This window comes from Macrobrachium rosenbergii, chromosome 22 (assembly GCF_040412425.1).
Source record: "Macrobrachium rosenbergii isolate ZJJX-2024 chromosome 22, ASM4041242v1, whole genome shotgun sequence".
NCBI lineage: Eukaryota > Metazoa > Arthropoda > Malacostraca > Decapoda > Palaemonidae > Macrobrachium > Macrobrachium rosenbergii.
Genome location: NC_089762.1, coordinates 12,349,885 through 12,368,630, shown reverse-complemented (window position 1 = coordinate 12,368,630; position 18,746 = coordinate 12,349,885). Strand labels below are relative to the sequence as shown.

Here is an 18,746-nt window from a genome sequence, read left to right as displayed (position 1 = left end):
GAGTTGAAAATATATCATTCAGAGGTTACTCGACTTCTACACCAGTTAAGGAGTATGAAATGGTGAACATCGTTGTACCTCACCATGGTAGATTAACAAATATGGATTGTACAGTGGTAGATGAGCTACCACAATATACAAAGAAATTCGACGTTAAGAAGACCATAAGGTCATTGTGTAGAAAGAAAATAAGCTTGACTGATAAAGATTTTGATCTATCCATAGTGAAACAATCGCCTATAGAATTGTTAATAGGGGTTGACAATGTGTACAACATTTTACATCTGGGGTTTAGGAAATTTGAAAATTTAGCATTGCTACCAACCATATTTGGTTATGTAGTAACCAGAACCTGTAGTTCTCCTCCCACCAAGGAGACTATGTTTCCATTTTAAAACTGGCAGTGGAAATCGACGACATAAGTACCGCTGGAGGGGCTACTCATTTAAAGGATCCAAGGGAAGATCTTGAAACTATGAAGTTTAGATCATTTAGGTACTGACTGCAGTGAGATAACAGAAAGTATTGGAGAACTTTGAGAGTACTGTAACCTATTCTGAAATTGACAAACAGTATGTTGTGGCATTGCTTTGGAAAGGCAATAAAAGGAGATTAACTTCCACCTTTGGGTTGGCTTTGAACAGAGTAAAGCAACAATGTTTTGAGTTTCGGAAGGAAACTCAGTACCTAGAACACTACCAAAAAATCCTTAAGGATCAGCAGTTCATGAACTGAGGTATAACCGTACTGGCCTAAATGTGGATTCTGCTCGGAGAGTGTTGGAAACACACTGCTCTAGTTCTGCCACAACAATGTAGTCTCCTTTCCTACTCCTACTGAAACCTACTGAAACCTGTAATTCATAGAGATCTTAAAAATGAGCCCTTTCATCTTTTAAACTTGCTGCCAGGAGCATGTTGCATATTTCACACATGTCTGGCAACCAACCAAATTCTCCTTTATTACTTCAGGGGTTGTCTCATGGCAGGTAGTTTGGGTCCATTTCCACAGGCGAAAAGCAGATTGAGTACAGTAATTTGCTGTGGCTCAGGTAATCTGTGGGTCCTCCATAATAGCAGCCCAGTAGTGATAAAAAGAACAAGTGTTTATTAAAAACTACCCAGTGTTGGCCACCTATATCACTGTACTGGCAGAAAAAACTTCAAATTAAAACAGGCTAACATGGCCACAAGTATGATGTGAGGTAACATGGTCAATGGGTTACATTAAAAAAATAGTATTAATGTATTAAAATATTAATTCACAATTACTACAATAACATTACCTTAAAATATTTCCACACAAATGCTTATAAACTCAATTAAGACATGACTAAATGGATACCCATACAATGTATTTCTATACATTTCATAGCTTTTGATTACCCGGCCTATTCCCAAGAACCAAGTAAAGGTTATAGGCTACTTTAGTTGGTACATAATTAAAATTACTAATTATTGTAATTATTGTACCACACATATAAAATCAGCATCTCTAAGATTTTAAATTGATTGGCAAAGCCCCCATGATGAAAAAGAGCTTTTTGTATTACCCTAGAAAAATGCGAAGTGTCACAACAATATTTCCTCAACACTTGCAATGTCACTATTGATGGAGAAATATCCACTGGAAGTAGATCTGCGTGCATGTATTTCCTGTAACACTTGACAAGAACCCCGACATTACGAATAACTGGGGAACTTTCTATATAGCAAAATCCATTTAGTTTGATTATAAAATACTACAAAGGATATACTGGCCATCAGTGAACACCAAGGCTTCTAAGTCAAGCATCACTGGGAACTGCTATCACGACCGTTTCACAAAAAGAAGTTAGGCTAACCTGATGTACCCATTTGTAACCTCATATCTATCAATGTTAAATAGTAATTGACGAAAAATTTCAATACCAAAATTGTCTGATATTATTGCATTCATGCTAATTATCACTTTGTTAGGTAGGAAAAAACAGCGCAGTAATTACAGTGTAGCCTAGCGGTCTACTCCGGTAATTCTATATATTAGCTCCGCGCCTGATTTTACCTTTTCAACTGGTTTTTTTCTAAACTTTTAGGGGTTCTGATACTGGTGGTGCATCTGTTTGTTGTCGGCCAAATAGAATGTCCCTTTGCCGTGTTTAGTACTGGCCCGGGGGTGTAGGGTACCCATACGTTAACAAGTTATTGCACTTGCCGGACGGGATACGAACTGTTTGAAATAGACGTACCCATGCTCTGTCTTGTGAAGATTGCTTATGGAAACTCCTTGTTGGATGGACTTCAGGGGTTAATTACACTCAAGCGCCAAAAATTCAAGGTAAATTCATAATTAGCAACCAAAAAACCGTAGAAAAAGTTAAGTTAGAAGGCAGTCGCCGCCGCGGAGCTACTATATAGTTCTACCAAATGTTTTAGCTTGGGTGGTGTTATGATGATCGGCAAATACACTGTGGAACAATAACTCTGGAGGAAATGCTGGGGATGCATGAACTTGTAAAGCCATGTTGTACAGTCTCTGCTGATCATGTTGTTTGTAAAGTCCTCGCTAAGCAAGTTTTCTTTGGTGACGGCCCATTTTCTTTGTACCTACGATTTACGATTCGTCACGCCAGACGGGCCAGGTCACATAAAATTCAATTGTTTAAACTATGTATGCAATTATTTATCTGTTCATCAACTGTGTACCGTGTATTTCTTCTTTTGCAGGCGTCAAGATTATACTCAACTTTAATTCTGTCAATTGTTACATTGTATATTGTACTCGTTTGCTGTATTTATTTATTAATTGTTATCAACCTCAGGTCACCCTTGCTTCCATTGTCTTCCGCGGCCCGACACCAGTCGGCCGCTATATCAACCGCCTGGACCTTGAATAAATTAGCAGCAACTTTTACCTGCTCGTTTCTTTTGCACCTCTTATAGTGGTGACCCCTGGAGTGGTTCCCGAAGCCATTGGCGGACCCATACGGCGACTCGGTCTTGGCTTCAGGAGCTTACTCTCGCCCTTAGCGGACTAATCATGGCGCTGAACCAGCGTTTGGGCGTGCTGACTCTTGTTGGCAAAATCACCAGCGTCATTAGCGGACTCACACGGTGCGCTCCTAAGTGCCTTTTGACGCGAGCACCCTACTCCATATAAGAAGGCAAAGAGTGAGTATGGACGCGGACATCCCCTCCCTTGTTCAATTAACTGCTGACCTCGCGGATTCGGAGGTCTACCTCCCTTCCAAATCACCCGCGACCGTCCCCGCGCCGAGGCTCTCACGCTCCTCCACACCCCTGCCCGCGCCCCGCACCCTCCCCAGCCCAGCGGGCCAATCCAGGGCTGCCCTGTTCATAAAGCTGCCGCCGTTCACGCAGGGGAATCCGTCAGCGTGACTCTACAGGGTTGAGAGCCAGTTCAGGATTGCTGATCTTAACGTTGAGGTGCTGCAGGCGGATATAGTACTCAACGCCCTGCCGGAGGAGATCTACAGTAAGCTCATCCCGTGGGTGTCTGAAGCATGCCCCCTTACCTACCACCTCCTGAAGAAAACGCTCCTCCAGCCATGCTCCCTGCCGGTTGCCGAGCGGGCTGCCCGCGCCATCGACCTCGCCATCAACCCACGGCAGGATCAGAGCGTCATGGAGTCATGGGGCATGATCCGAAACCTCGTCAACATCCCAGACACCGACGGCAGTAAAAAGAAGCGCGAGATAAGCCTATCGCGGGAGATCCTCCTCTGTCAGCTCCTTCCGGAGGTCCGCACACAAATCCCGGAGCCCTACGCGATGCCCCTCGAAGGCCTGATCATCTCAGCACAGCACTTGATGGACTCCGTAAAGGCAACAAAGCGGGTACCAGCGCCCACACTCCCAGTCAGCGCCATCCAGCAGGACGAGGGCGCAGAGGAAGAGGTCAACGCCGTCACCAGGAGGTGCCCAGCGCCTCCCAACAGGTGGAATTCCCCGGGTCTTTGCCACTACCACAGGCGGTTTGGCAAAGACGCCCGGAACTGCCTGCCACCCTGTTCATTCGCCCGTTCAAAAAACGGGGGAGACGGCGGCCAGCAGGACAGGCCGCCATGGCAGCAGAAGAACCCAGGGGCCCAGAACCAATAGGCTTCTACGTCTGCGACACCGTCTCCGGCAGGATGATGCAGGTCAACACGGGGGCCGTTAGATCAATCTTCCCGGCATCTAGAGAGGACCGCAGGCGGGAACCGGACCCGGCTGCCTCCCTGACGGCCGCCAACGGGTTCCCCATCCTCTCCTATGGAACCAGGCCCCTGTCGATCTCCATCCTTGGCTGGAGGTACTCCTGGGACTTCGTTGTCGCAGACGTTAGGACCCCGCCCCTGGGTGCGGATTTCCTGGCGCACTTCAGGCTGGCAGTCGACGTCGGTCAGAAATGCCTTCTAGATACCGACTCCTGCCAGTCCCTCCGGTTGGTAATGGGATCCAAGGCGCCCACCATCTGCTCTGCCGCCCCCCACCAGTACTCGCAGCTGCTGACGGAGTTCCCTGATGTGTTCAGGCCTGAGTTCCGCCAAAAGTCCGGGGCCCTAGCCAAACATGGCATATATCACCACATAAAACACAAAGGGCCCCCCAGCACATGCGAAGTTCCGGAGGCTTCCCCCTCGACACCTCCAGGAGGCCAAGGACGCATTCGCCGAGATGGAACGAATGGGAATCTGCAAGAAGGCCTCCAGCCCGTGGGCCTCCCCTCTCCACATGGTGCAGAAACCAGACGGTTCCTGGAGACCCTGCGGCGACGGCGACTCAACCTGGCAACGGAACCTGACCATTATCCCCTGCCGAACATGCAGGACCTCACGGCCTCCTTCCACGGGGCCAAAATATTTACTAAGTTGGATCTCTTAAAATCCTATTTTCAGGTACCGGTCGCACCAGAGGATATACCAAAGACTGCCATCATCACGCCTTTCGGGTCCTATGTGTTCGCCTTCTCTACATTCGGCCTGAGGAACGCTGGGGCGACTTTCTAGCGGCTCATGGACAGCATCCTGGGGGACGTAAAGTTCTGCGTCTGCTACGTAGATGATATCCTTTTATTTTCCAGGTCCCACAAGGAGAACCAGAAACACATCCTGGCAATCCTGCAGCGCCTGCAGGAGAACGGCCTTGTCGTACGTTTTGACAAATGCACCTTTGGCGTACAGAAGGCCGACTTCCTGGGTCACAAGGTATCCCCAGATGGTGTCCGTCCGCTCACATCCAAAGTCGCGGCCGTCACCAGGTTCCCCGTCCCCACCTCCGTCAAGGCTGTCCAAGAATTTCTCGGGATGGTGAACTACTACAGGAGGTTCATCCCCGGGATCGCACACACCACGGCCCCTTTGACGGAGACCCTGAAAGGCCGACCAAAATTCATGTTGTGGGGACCCAGCCAGCAGCAGGCCTTCTCCCTGACGAAGGCCACCCTCGCCGAGGCAACCGCCTTGGCCCACCAGGATCCCAGCGCCCCCCTCCACCTGACAATGGACGCCAGCAATGTCGCCTGTGGTGCTGTCCTTGAACAGGTTATCAACGGCGCCCCCCAGCCCATCGCCTTCTTCAGCAAGAAGTTCAACCCCGCAGAGGCCCGCTACAGCACCTTCGACAGGGAACTCTGCGCAGTGTACCACGCAGTCCGGCACTTCAAGTTCCTCCTGGAGGGCACGCCCTTCACAATCTATACAGACCACCAACTGCTGGTCCACGCCTTCACCAAGCAGGGGGACGCGTGGTCCTCCAGGCAGCAACGGCATCTCTCGGCCATCGCCGAGTTCACCTGCTCCATCAAGTACCTCCCCGGCAGGAAGAACCCTGTGGCGGACGTCCTCTCCAGGGTCGAACTGAATGCGGTGCAGCTGGGAATCAACTACGAAGACCTCGCCAGGGAGCAGGTCGCCGATCCAGAGACCCCAGTCTACCGCACCGCCATCATGTCCCTAAAGTGGAGGGACGTGCCCCTCGCCCCCGGGAGCCCAAATCTCCTCTGCGACATCAGCACCGGTCAGCCCCGCCCCCTAGTGCCAGCCTCCCGCCGCCGCCAGGTATTCAACATTATCCACGGCCTGTCACACCCCTCCAGCAGGACGACGGCCAAGCTACGGTCAGAGAAGTTCGTCTGGCACGGAGTGCAGAAGGACGTGAGGACCTGGGTGAGACAGTGCCCTCATTGCCAAACCAGCAAGGTGGGGCGGCACACCGAATCCGGGTTAGGCAAGTTCCTGCAGCCAGGGCGGTGTTTCGGCCATGTGCACATCGACGTCGTAAGGCCCCTTCCCCCGTCGGGCGGGTCCAGATATCTCCTGATGGTGGTAGACCGCTCAACAAGGTGGCCCAAAGCCACGCCAATGCAAGAAGCCACCGCCAGCGCCTGCGCCGAGGCCCTACTCTCCAGCTGGATCAGCCGCTTCAGCATCCCTGACCACATCACGACCGACAGGGGCCCAGCCTTCCTGTCCGAATTGTGATCCACCCTGGCCCAGCTGCTGGGGACAGCTCATCACACCACCACGGCCTACAACCCAGCCGCCAACGGCTTGGTCGAGCGTTTCCACAGGTCCCTGAAGGCGTCCCTTATGGCCCGCTGTACCACCGAGGACTGGAAGTACCAGCTGCTGTGGGTCCTCCTCAGGTTGAGAATTGCCCCCAGGGCCGATGGCGCCCCTTCTGCAGCCGAGAAAACCTACGGCGAGCCCCTCGTGGTCCCGGGCGAACTAGTGACAGAGGATCACCACAACCCATCGGTCCAGAGGCTTCGCGAAATCGTCGGCAAGTTCGCCCCCTACAAGAGAACATATATCGACAGGTCGGCCACCTTCACGCCACCCGGGCTGGCCTCCACTACCCATGTCTTCGTCAGAGATGACGCCGTCCGCCCACCACTGACCAGGCCCTACAAGGGGCCCTTCCGCGTGCTGGAGCGGAACAGCAAGGCATTCCTGCTCGCACTCCACAGGAGGAACGATTGCGTGTCAATCGACCGGGTCAAGCCCGCCCTCCTGGAGGAGGACACAACCGTCAGCACACTGCAACCTCCGCCGGCGCAGCCACTGCCGCAACCGGGCCCTCGCAAGAAGCGGAAACGCGGCCGCCCCCGGAAAAGGCCATCCACACCCACATTCAGCCACCCTTGCACACAGGACGTCCCTCCATTGTCCTTGCGCAGCCGGGGCACCCTTCAACGCCCCAGCAGATACTCCGATTAATCAGACGTTACCTACGTCTTTGAGGGGCCTGTATTTGTAAAGCCATGTTGTACAGTCTCTGCTGATCATGTTGTTTGTAAAGTCCTCGCTAAGCAAGTTTTCTTTGATGACGGCCCATTTTCTATGTACCTACGATTCGTCACGCTGGACAGGCCAGGTCACGTAAAATTCAATTGTTTAAACTGTGTATGCAATTATTTATCTGTTCATCAACTGTGTACCGTGTATTTCTTCTTTCGCAGGCATCAAGATTATACTCAACTTTAATTCTGTCTATTGTTACAGTGTATATTGTACTCGTTCGCTGTATTTATTCATTAATTGTTATCGACCTCAGGTCACCCTTGCTTCCATTGTCTTCCGCGGCCTGACGCCAGTCGGCCGCTATATAAACCGCCTGGACCTTGAATAAATCAGCAGTAAAAGTTACTGCTCGTTTCTTTTGCACCTCTTATAAACTCTGCGACAGACCAGTGTAATGAGGAAGATAGGCGACATATGCACTGTTGTCACATCTGTGCGAGTAGCATGAAGGAAAAACAGAGGCATTTGTTGTGTGGACAGGAGGTACAGTCCTCCTGTCCTGAGTCTTTTACATTCTATCACTGTGCCAACATGCACTATTCTGGCGGAGACTAACTATAAGAGAATTCTTTGAGATTTGTTGGTCGGTCTCATGGAGCCCTGGGGGGACCATGAAAGTGTAACTCCTTTGAGGACAAACAGTGGCTATTCTATAAAAAATATAAGATATTAGGAAAGCTAAAGTTAAAGGAAATGACAAAATTGTCACGGCAAAGATCTCCAAAGTACACTCAAGGAAATGATAGACGAAATCACAATAAAATAAAAGAAAAAATATGCAGAAGGGCATGTTCACCTAGGATAATAGTTCATATTTGTTTATCACCCTACTCTTGTAGACTCTGGGGATCTTTTCTGGGCTCTTCTGGAGTTTATGGGCTGTGCAGTAATGATTCAGGTCGGATGAACAAAGCTGAGGACTGTTCTCACTTCCCTGATGATAAATTTCCTAAAGATAACAAATGCATTTCACTGGTTGAAGGAATCATTAAAAACTTAATTAGCAAAGCAAAGTGTCCTGATCTCATAGTTAAGAGATGTTGAATGGGAATATGCTGTGCATTAGAGACAAATATTCGATCAATATCAGAAGAGCACCTCTATATCCCAGTATCATGATATAGTATCAAGCTGCTCTCTTCATTTTCTTTTATTGTTTACAGTACCCCAGAAGACTCACTGGATATTTATAAAGAAGACAAGGCAGAAGGAGATTAGGTTAGTAGTGCTTTACCTTCAAGACGTGATAGCTCAGCTTCTTCAACGATAATATGCTGAAACCATAGAGCATTAAAGGAGGGAGAGAATTCCAAAACTGTAATGAAGAAAATGGCCACAGAATTGGATTTAACATAAGAAATTAGGAAGAAGTTGTGCAACAGATGTTACATAGTAGCCTGAGATGCAAAGGAAACAGTTGTTAAAATACAGTGAAACCTTACAGATATGAGACGATGGGTCAACCTTCAGTGAATACTGTGTATAACCCAAGGAAAGATTCACCACAGCCTTTGATTCAACTTGACATAAAGGTCCACAAAAGAATAAACATCCCATATATAAAAGCAATATTCCAAATCCAGATAGGTAAGACTAAATGAATTTAAAATATTATAATTGTTGTATGATATCTCTAATGTACAGCTATGTTATTGATATTGTGTCTGCTATCTAACATTTATTATATCAGTTGTACCTGTGTCTGGTAACAGTGTCAATAAACAGTCCTAGCAGCAACGATGTTTCAGTTAACCAAATAACTCAGCAATAATAAAAAAAATGTTTTGTACACCAATAAAACAGACCAAACATTTTCAAGCACACTACTCTGTTCCTGTTAGCCATTCAGGTCTGAAGAAGCTTGAACATCCATCCAAACTATCATGAGTGAGGCAACCTCACAAGGGACATAGGCCTACTATCTGTAGGAAGGGTGTAGCAAAGGCCATGTCACTTAATATTAAATACACTGCCTTTGATTCACTTTGGTGCAAAGGGAGACAAAAGAATAAGCATCCCAAATATGAATGCAATATTTCAAACACAGATGGTGAGGACTATAAATATTTTAAAATATTACAATTAAAAGAATTTATACCTTTGAAACAAACTGAAGATTTTCAGGCTCACTTATCAATTTGCACCAGGCATTCAGGGCTGAAGTAACTTGAACAGCCATTCCTAATTATGAAAGTGAGACAATCTTGCAGAGGCCAAATCTCTAAGAAAGATGCCAAGGCCAGTCATTATGGAACACATTACTTTGATTCAATTTGGTGTATAAGGAGGCAAAACTAATATGCATCTCACATATCAAAGTATCATTTCAAATCTACATGGGTAAGGACTATACAAATGTTAAAATAGTAAGATGAAGAGAAGAAAGTATACCAGCAAACCAAACTGAAGGTTTTCAGTTATATTTGTAAAGTCCCCGCTAAGCGGGTTTTCTATGGTGAACCGCCCATTTTCTACGGTGACGCTCCTATGAGATTGGGTCAAGCAAAAATAGCCACATTTTATCTATGTAAATACGTATATACTACTAATTCATTTGCACCTGTTTTCTTTGCACATGTGTTAGAATATTGTTGTGTCAATTCTTGTTAACTTACCTTTAATGTTACTTGTATTTACCTATTATAATTAACACCGAGAGTAATTGACCTTGGGTCACCTGTATTCTATTGTATTCCTCTGTGTGATGTCCACATGCCGCCTTATAAGAAGCCTGCGTTCTGGATAAACTAGCATTACATGTCCACCTGCTCATTATTTAGCACCTCTTACAGTGGTGACCCCGGAGTGGTTCCCGGAGCCATTAGCGGACTCATACAGCGACCTAGTCTTGGCTCCATGAACTACCCCCGCCTGTAACGGACTAAACACGGCGCTCTAACAAAGCGTTTGGGCGTGCTGACTCTCGTCAGCAGATCACCAGCATCATTAGCAGACCCACACAGCACGCTCCCAAGTGTGTATTGAAGAGAGTAAACCACTCCCAGTAAGAAGGCAATAGTGAGTATGAACACGGACATTCCCGCCCACATACAGTTAACCGTGAACTTCACGGATGCGGACATCTCCCTCATGCACAACCCACCCGCGTCCTTCCCCGCGCCTGGGCTCGCGCGCTCCTCCACGCCGATACCCGCTCCTCGCACACTGCCCGTCCTGACGGAACAAACAAGGTCCGCCCTCGCCATAAAGCTGCTGCCCTTCACACAAAGCAACCCGTCATCATGGCTCTACAGGGTTGAGGGGCAGTTCAGGCTGGCGGGACTTACCGACGAGGTCCTGCAAGCAGACGCTGTGATCAACGCCCTTCTGGAAGAGGTCTACAGGAAGCTTGTCCCGTGGGTGTCTGCTGCACGTCCTGTCACCTACCCAAAACTGAAGGCCTCTCTCGTTGAGACCTGCTCCCTGCTGGTCTCCGAGAGGGCCGCCCGCGCCCTTGATCTCGTGAACAACCCTCGACACGACCAGAACATCTTGGAGACTTGGGCGTGATCCAGGACCTCCTCACCCTTCCCAAGACGGACAGCAGCAGCAGGCAGTCGGAGATAAGCCTGTCAAGGGAGATCCTCCTCCGTCAGCTCCTCCCAGAGGTCCAGACCCAGATCCTCGAGCCTTATACAATGCCGCTCGGGGACCTACTCAAGACGGCGCAGCAACTGACGGACTCCACAAGGGCAGCGAAACAGGCATCCACGCCCACACACCCCATCAGCTCCCTCCAGCCAGAGGAAAGCGCGGAGGAGGAGATAAGTGCCGTCACCAGGCAGTGGCCAACCTACAACCACAAGAAACATCCACCGGGGCCTTGCTACTACCACCAGCGGTACGGCAAGGATGCCCGGAACTGCCAAGCCCCCTGCTTGTTCGCCCATCCAAAAAATGGGGGAGGCGGCAGCCAACAGAACAGTCCGCCCTGCCAGCAGAGGAACCCAGGAGCCCATAACCAGTAGGTTTCTACGTCCGCAACACCATCTCCGGCAGGATGATGCTGGTCGACACTGGGGCTGTCCGATCAGTGTTCCCGTCATCCAGAGAGGACCGCAACGCCCGCCGGACCTGGTTGCCTTCCTGATGGCTGCCAATGGGTCCCCCATCCTCTCCTACGGCACCAGGCTCCTGTCGATCTCCATCCTCGGCCGGAGATACAGCTGGGGCTTCATAGTCGCAGATGTAAGGACCCCACTCCTGGATGCGGACTTCCTCGCCCACTTTGGTCTGGCAGTTGACGCCGGTTGCAAACGCCTATTGGACACCGACTCCTGCCAGTCCCTCCCCCTGGCGATGGGCCCCAGCGTGCCCGCCATCCACTCCGTCGTCCCGCACCAGTACGCCCAGCTGCTGAAGGAGTTCCCCGACGTCTTCAAGCCCGAACTGCGCCAGGTGGCCGGGGTCCCCTGCAAAGCACGGAATCTATCACCACCTCAAAACTGAGATGGAGCGGATAGGCATGTGCAGGAAGGCCTCCAGCCCGTGGGCCTCTCCCCTCCACATGGTGCAGAAACCGGAAGGCTCCTGGAGACCCTGCGGCGACTACACGTGGCTCAACCTCACAACTGAACCAGACCATTACCCTCTTCCAAACATGCAAGATCTCACAGCCTCTTTTCACAGGGCCAAAATATTTTCTAAACTAGACCTTCTGAAGTCCTACTTTCAGGCACCAGTTGCTCCAGAGGACATCCCCAAAACCACCATCATCTCGCCCTTCGGGTCCTACGTCTTCGCCTTCTCCACCTTCGGCCTGAGGAACGCGGGGGCAACCTTCCAGAGACTGATGGACAGCATCCTGGGCGACCTGAACTTCTGTGTCTGTTATGTAGATGACATTCTAATTTTTTCCAGATCCCCCAAAGAACACCTGCGGCACATCCAAAAGGTCCTGCAGCGCCTGCAGGAGAATGGTCTTGTTGTCAGGTTTGATAAGCGCACCTTCGGCGTCAAAGAGTTTACTTCCTGGGCCACAAGATATCCCCAGGGGGCGTCCGTCCACTTGCATCGAAGGTCGCAGCTGTCACCAGGTTCCCCACCCCTACCTCCGTCAAGGCCATACAAGAATTCCTTAGAAGGGTCAACTATTACAGGAGGTTCATCCCCGGGGTCGGGCACACCATGGCCCCCCTGACGGAGATCCTGAAGGGCCACCCGAAGTCTTAGTTTGGGGACCCGACCAGCAACAGGCCTTTTCTTTGACGAATGCCGCCCTCGCCAAGGCAACCGCCTTGGCCCAACAGAACCCTGTAGTGGATGCCCTCTCCAGGATTGAGCTCAATGCAGTACAGCTCGGGATCGACTACGAGGACCTCGCCCCGGAGCAGACCGCCGACCCAGAGACTCCAGCCTACCGCACCGCGATCACATCGCTCAAGTGGAAGGACGTGCCCCTCGCCCTTGGGGGGGACAACACTGCTGAGCGACGTAAGCACCGGCCAACCCCGCCCCCTGGTACCTGTCTCCCGCCGCCGTCTGGTGTTCGATGTCATCCATGGGCTGCCCCACCCCTCCGGCAGGACGACAGCCAAGCTGTTGGCAGAGAAGTTCATCTGGCATGGTATGCAGAAGGACGCGACGGCCTGGGCGAGACAGTGCATCCGGTGCCAGACCAGCAAGGTAGGACAGCACACCGAGATGGGGTTGGGTGAGTTTCCCCAGCCGGGGAGGCGGTTTGGACACATCCATGTCAACGTGGTGGGCCCCCTTCCCCCTGACGATCGTTGACCGCTCCACCAGGTGGCCTGAAGCAACTTCCATGCAGGAAGCCACTGCCAGTGCGTGCGCCGAGGCCCTCCTCTCCAGCTGGATCAGCCGGTTCGGTGTCCCAGACCACATAACCACTGACAGGGGCCCTGCCTTCCTGTCCGAGCTGTGGTCTGCCCTGGCATGCCTGCTGGGGACCTCTCACCACACCACCACCGCCTACAACCCCGCAGCCAACGGATTGGTGGAAAGATTCCACAGGTCCCTGAAGACGTCCCTCATGGCCCACTGCACCGCCGAGGATTGGAAGTACCAGCTGCCTTGGGTCCTCCTCGGGCTGAGGACCGCCCCCAGAGCCAGTGGCAACCCGTTTGCAGCAGAGAAAGTCTACGGGGAGCCCCTCATAGTCCCGGGCAAACTCATCATGGGAGATCGCCATAATCTGACAGTCCAGAGGCTCCGCAACATAGTCGGGAAGTCCGCCCCCTGCCAGCAGACGTACACCAATAGGTCGACACCTTTCACGCCTCCTACCCACGTCTTCATCAGGAACGACGCCATCCGCCCTCCACTAACCAGGCCCTACAGGGGGCCCTTCCACATGCTTGAGTGGAACACCAAAGCATTCCGGCTGGCCCTGCACGGGAAGGACGACTGGATGTCTGTTGATCGTCTCAAGCCCGCCCTGTTGGAGGAAGCCGTCAACGATACCACGCAGCGCCCTCTGCAAGAACCGTCGCCTCTGCAGCCAGCCCAGCCCAAAAGAAAGTCGCGTGGCTGCCCCTGGAAGCACCCAGACAGCGCCACAGCCAACCGCTCCCACTCACACCGCACCCCCAGCTGACTTTGCGGAGCCGTGGCACTCTCCAGCGGCCCAGCAGATACCTAGTTTAATCAGACATTACCCACGTCTTTGGGGGGGGAGTATTGTAAAGTTCCCGCTAAGCAGGTTTTCTATGGTGAACCGCCCATTTTCTACGTTGACGCTCCTACGAGATTGGGTCAAGCAAAAATAGCCGCATTTTATCTATGTAAATACGTATATACTCCTAATTCATATGCACCTGTTTTCTTTGCACATATGTCAGAATATTGTTGTGTCAATTCTTATTAACTTACCTTTTATGTTACTTGTATTTACCTATTATAATTAACACCGAGAGTAATTGATCTTGGGTCACTTGCATTCTATTGTATTCCTCTGTGTGATGTCTGCACACTGCCTTATAAGCGGCCTGCGTTCTGAATAAACCAGCAGTACATATCCACCTGCTCATTATTTAGCACCTCTTACACATTCATCACTTCCTACTAGGCATTCAGGGTTGAAGTAACCTGAAAATTCATCCCAGCTATTGACAAAAGAGAACAGTTTAATTACAATTTCATAAAATATATAGTAAAGACAGTTGCATGCAAGGAAGTACTGTATGTATATGTTACCGATACTGTACAGTACTGCCAACAGAGCCACTTCCAAACTCAAGGATTCTTACAACCCAGCAGGCTGAATCAGAGTTGTAACTGCACTATCTACAATTTTATGAATAGAATAATGGTAAAAAATAGCCTTTAACAAAACACCAGAAAATGAGTGAAAGCAATAAAGTCAAGACATATACCTACCTGTAGTTGACATTTGTGCCAAAAACAGTTTGGTGAGAAGACTGCACTAGAATAAGCATACAAAAGTATCTTATCATGATTTGTATGTTATGGAGCATCTGGCATATTGAATAGGGATTTAGAACTATCTTTAATCTGATTCATAACCACTGACTTCGATTTTATTTGGTTGTAAACCCACGATTTCATGTGCTCTTGTAAGGCGTCAAACGCCTCTTCATTTCTGCATTAATCATGCCATGTATATTACCCGTTATTATTTCATATTTTTTGTGTATCTCTCCATACGCATTATTGTCCGGCCTTTCTGCCGATGTATGTAACTACTTTGTACGGTTATTGTAACGCAAATTATTCTCATTTACATGTCATCTAATAAACGCAAATTCTTGTCCAAATGCGTGACATGGGAATCCGCAGGTCGGTCACTTCCTTTCTGTCCGCATTCCTCAATGTATACCTGGTTTCCGAGAAATAAATCAGTTATGGGCTGCTCTCGGAGCAAGAGCCCGTGCTGGCACAAGGCCAGCTAAATCTGAAACAACGAAATAAATCAGTCACAACTGGTGACCCCAGAGTGACAGGTAACCGTGCGGTTTTGGCCCTGCCATTCACGGACTAAATACGGCCGCATTTACCTTCAGAGAGCCTTTAACGGACTCAAAACGGCGACACAGTCTAGGCCTCTGAAAGCTCCTTCCTCGGAGGAACCCCATGCCATTAACGGACTAATAACGGCGTCCCCACAAGGATACATTTTAGCATTTTGAACGGTTTGGCCCTCGCCATTCACGGCTCACATCGGCCACTCGAATTCTAACACCATTAGCGGACTAATTGTAAAGGCATCAAATGCCTCTTCATTTCTGCATTAATCACGCCATGTATATTACCCGTTATTATTTCATGTTTTTTATATATCTCTCCATACGCATTATTGTCCGGCCTTTCTGCCGATGTATGTAACTACTTTGTACGTTTATTGTAACACAAATTATTCTCATTTACATGTCATCTAACAAACGCAAATTCTTGTCCAAGTGCGTGACATGGGAATCCGCAGGTCGGTCACTTCCTTTCCGTCCGCATTCCTTAGTGTATACCTGGTTTCCGAGAAATAAATCAGTCATACCAAGACCTGTCTTCTTGAACCTCACACTCTTAACATACCTAATATTTCAAATAACTAGTTATGCATGCAAAGTACGGTAAAATGGAATCAGTGCTTATTACTGTTGAATAAGATTACAGTAACCTAATATACATACCATTTGAATATCTTTAGTCAGCTCATGCATTTGTGTTTCATGAAGCTTCTTTAACTTTTCCTTTTGCTTGCCATGTCTCATCGCAGCTATTTTACGTTCTTCAATAAACCTCTTTGTGTTATTTTGATTCTTTTCTTTGAGACGACGGTCTCGATCAGCTTTTGTTTTCAAGGTCTTATCCTGAGCAACATCTTTGGCTGTTTCGACAGCAGTTTTTGCCTGCTGAGCTTTCATATCTTTTCCTTCCCTGAGAGAGAGTAGAAGAACAATTACATATTTTGGGAAGCCATTAAACTTGCTTTGCAACCTACTCATATCAAGGCATTATACAACAATCAATCTTATCCATAACATTTACTCATTAAACGGGGATTTTATATAATTCATCACAAAACTTCATATGATGTCCTAAATCCACAGGTCAATGACGTAACAAATAAGAGAGAATTAAGGGGCCCATACACGTTCAAAAAAAGCGTCAAAATTTCGCATCAAAATTTTGATAAAAAATTTTGATGCAAAATTTTAGTGTGTGTAGGGCGTTTTGATGTCAAAAAAAGATTTGATGCATCCATGTCGAAGATTTTGACGATACTGAATTTTGATGGGAAAAACGCCTAAACGTATGTGGGCAATTATGCATAAAAATTTTGTATCAAAATTTTATGTCAAAATTTTGACGCTTTTTTTGAACGTGTAAGGCCACCTTTACTCATGATTACGGGAATCTTGACTGTTTGGTTGGAAAACGTTATCTCCAGTCTGACAAATTTAACCACATTTCTATGCTAAATGCTAATGACTGTTTGTCATAATAAAATATAAAAACTAACTGTTCATGTTTTCCTTCGAGCTTTTTCACTTGACCAGCTTGTTCTTCTTCCATGAGTTTCTTCAAAATATCTTCTTGACTCTTAAGGTGCTCTTTAAGCAACTCCCATTCCTCTTTGCGATGCTTTTCCATCATTTCTGACCATTGTGCCATCTGGTCTGATACGATGGATTTTATCTTAGGATCATCCACAACCTCCCTAAAAGGACAAAACAATAATTAGCTGACTGACACATAATAAAAACTATGTACATCAAATACAATCCTGTGGGTAATTGCAGTATTAAATGTGTTCATAAAAGAAAGGTTCATTAGAAAAAGTAGATGAAATCTTACTTCTTGCCCTTGGCAACTTTTTCGATTGCACTACACTGTCCTTTCTGAATTGTAAGGCGTTCTTTCATGTGTTTTTTCCTCATGGTTTCAAGTTCCTTCTGTTGTTTTTTCGTTGCTTTCAGGAAGTTCTTTTGGGCACGAAGAGTTTCCAGGTTGATAGGCTCAAATTCCGCTGTAAAATACATATAAACGGAATTTAAAGCACATTTGATAAACTGGCAGCAGAATGGGAGAAGGCAGACATTTTAAGTCTTTAATAGAAAAAAATCATAAACGGCTCACACTGAAATATGGCTACTTCTTCAGAGTTAAATTTTAAGCAAAAGAGGACAATTTTTTTTATTTCTTAAACTCAATCTAGTCATAACACAATTTCTTATAGAAATTCAAATCGGTGATAAATTTATAACAATATTTTTAAATAAGTTTACTTGGCTGGGAATATATTATTAAAAAATTAATGTGATTAAAATATACATATAAGGATTGGTAACATATTAGCACTATGATACAAAAAAATTCACATGTAAAAGTACATGGAATTAGATTTGAATGAGACACTTATTCCATTCCTGGTTTGCTACAAAAACTACTGCAACTTTCTTGCTACTTACCCATGATATCATCTTCCTTTTTACCCCCTGCAGCACCAGGAGCTCCAGGTTTAGCAGCTTGGCCAGCACCAGGTTTGGCACCACCTGCACCGCCACCACCACCACCTGCTTTTCCTCCTTTGAGGGCTTTAGTGTCAATATCTGAAGTTTCAATACCCATAGCTTTCATTTGTTCATCTCTCTTCTCTTGGGCGCTTAGGAAAGCACGAGGATCAGAAAGGGCATCCATCAAATCTAGAAACAAAAGATCATTTTCAAACTCAGGATTTCATAACTTCCTATAAACAAAGTGACAGGTAATGAGAGTGTCATCTGAGGAGCCTTAAAAGTTACACCTAAAGGAAAGTTTTCCTTCCTGATTTCGAAAATATTTTCATGACAATGCATTTTGTAGTAGTTTCTGTACCATGGTTCAAATAAGCATAAAAATAATCTTGGGAAATTTTCACTCGCCTGAAATCAGGGGAATTTTCACAGTTAATATTCAAGCTAAAAAATTATTTTGATTTAACATTGAAGGCTACACATATCAATACCAGAGCAAGTCCACTCAAAGTGATAACCATAGAGGTTTACTGCTACACAGTACATGATTGAGATGATCTGGCTTTGTGTTATCAAACAGAATACTACACCTAAAGAAACCATGCTTGGAGACTGAAGATTAACCAAAAAAAAAAAGGGTCACTTTATGAAGGCTTAACTTTATTGGATTTTAAATCATATACTTACCACCAAGACCGTCAGGAACATAGATTTTGAGTTCAATGTTACAAAACAACATAGGTAGTGACATGGGGAAATTGCCTTCAGTACGGAGAGAGATATGTCTGTAACCTTTCTGGAGACCATCAAGAGGTAAAATACGTTGCCCAAGCATCTTGCCATTTTCATCAAAGACTCCAAATCGAAGGACAGCCAAATCTGGTAAAACGACCTGGTCGGGGTAGGGGTGGGGGATATTTTAACAATGATAATATATATAGATAAGAAGTATGTCACCCGTTTAGTTACTCGTTTTTTTTTAGGAATGTGTTCAGGATACACATCTTATAGTCTTATTATAAAAAAAC

The 18,746-nt window shown here is 47.4% G+C and overlaps 1 protein-coding gene across 10 annotated transcripts in view; it reads right to left on the bottom strand.

Moving 5' to 3' along the window:
* The window catches only part of norpA (no receptor potential A), a 699,095-nt gene that overhangs the window by 11,581 nt on the left and 668,768 nt on the right, over nt 1–18,746 (bottom strand). For all 10 annotated transcript variants that reach the window (XM_067124206.1, XM_067124212.1, XM_067124215.1 and 7 more), the window contains 5 exons: nt 18,406–18,610; nt 17,674–17,907; nt 17,060–17,231; nt 16,725–16,922; nt 15,892–16,138 (listed from right to left, as the gene is read on the bottom strand). In XM_067124206.1, coding sequence (XP_066980307.1) covers nt 15,892–16,138; nt 16,725–16,922; nt 17,060–17,231; nt 17,674–17,907; nt 18,406–18,610 — 1,056 coding nt within the window. The remainder of the gene's footprint in view (nt 1–15,891; nt 16,139–16,724; nt 16,923–17,059; nt 17,232–17,673; nt 17,908–18,405; nt 18,611–18,746) is intronic.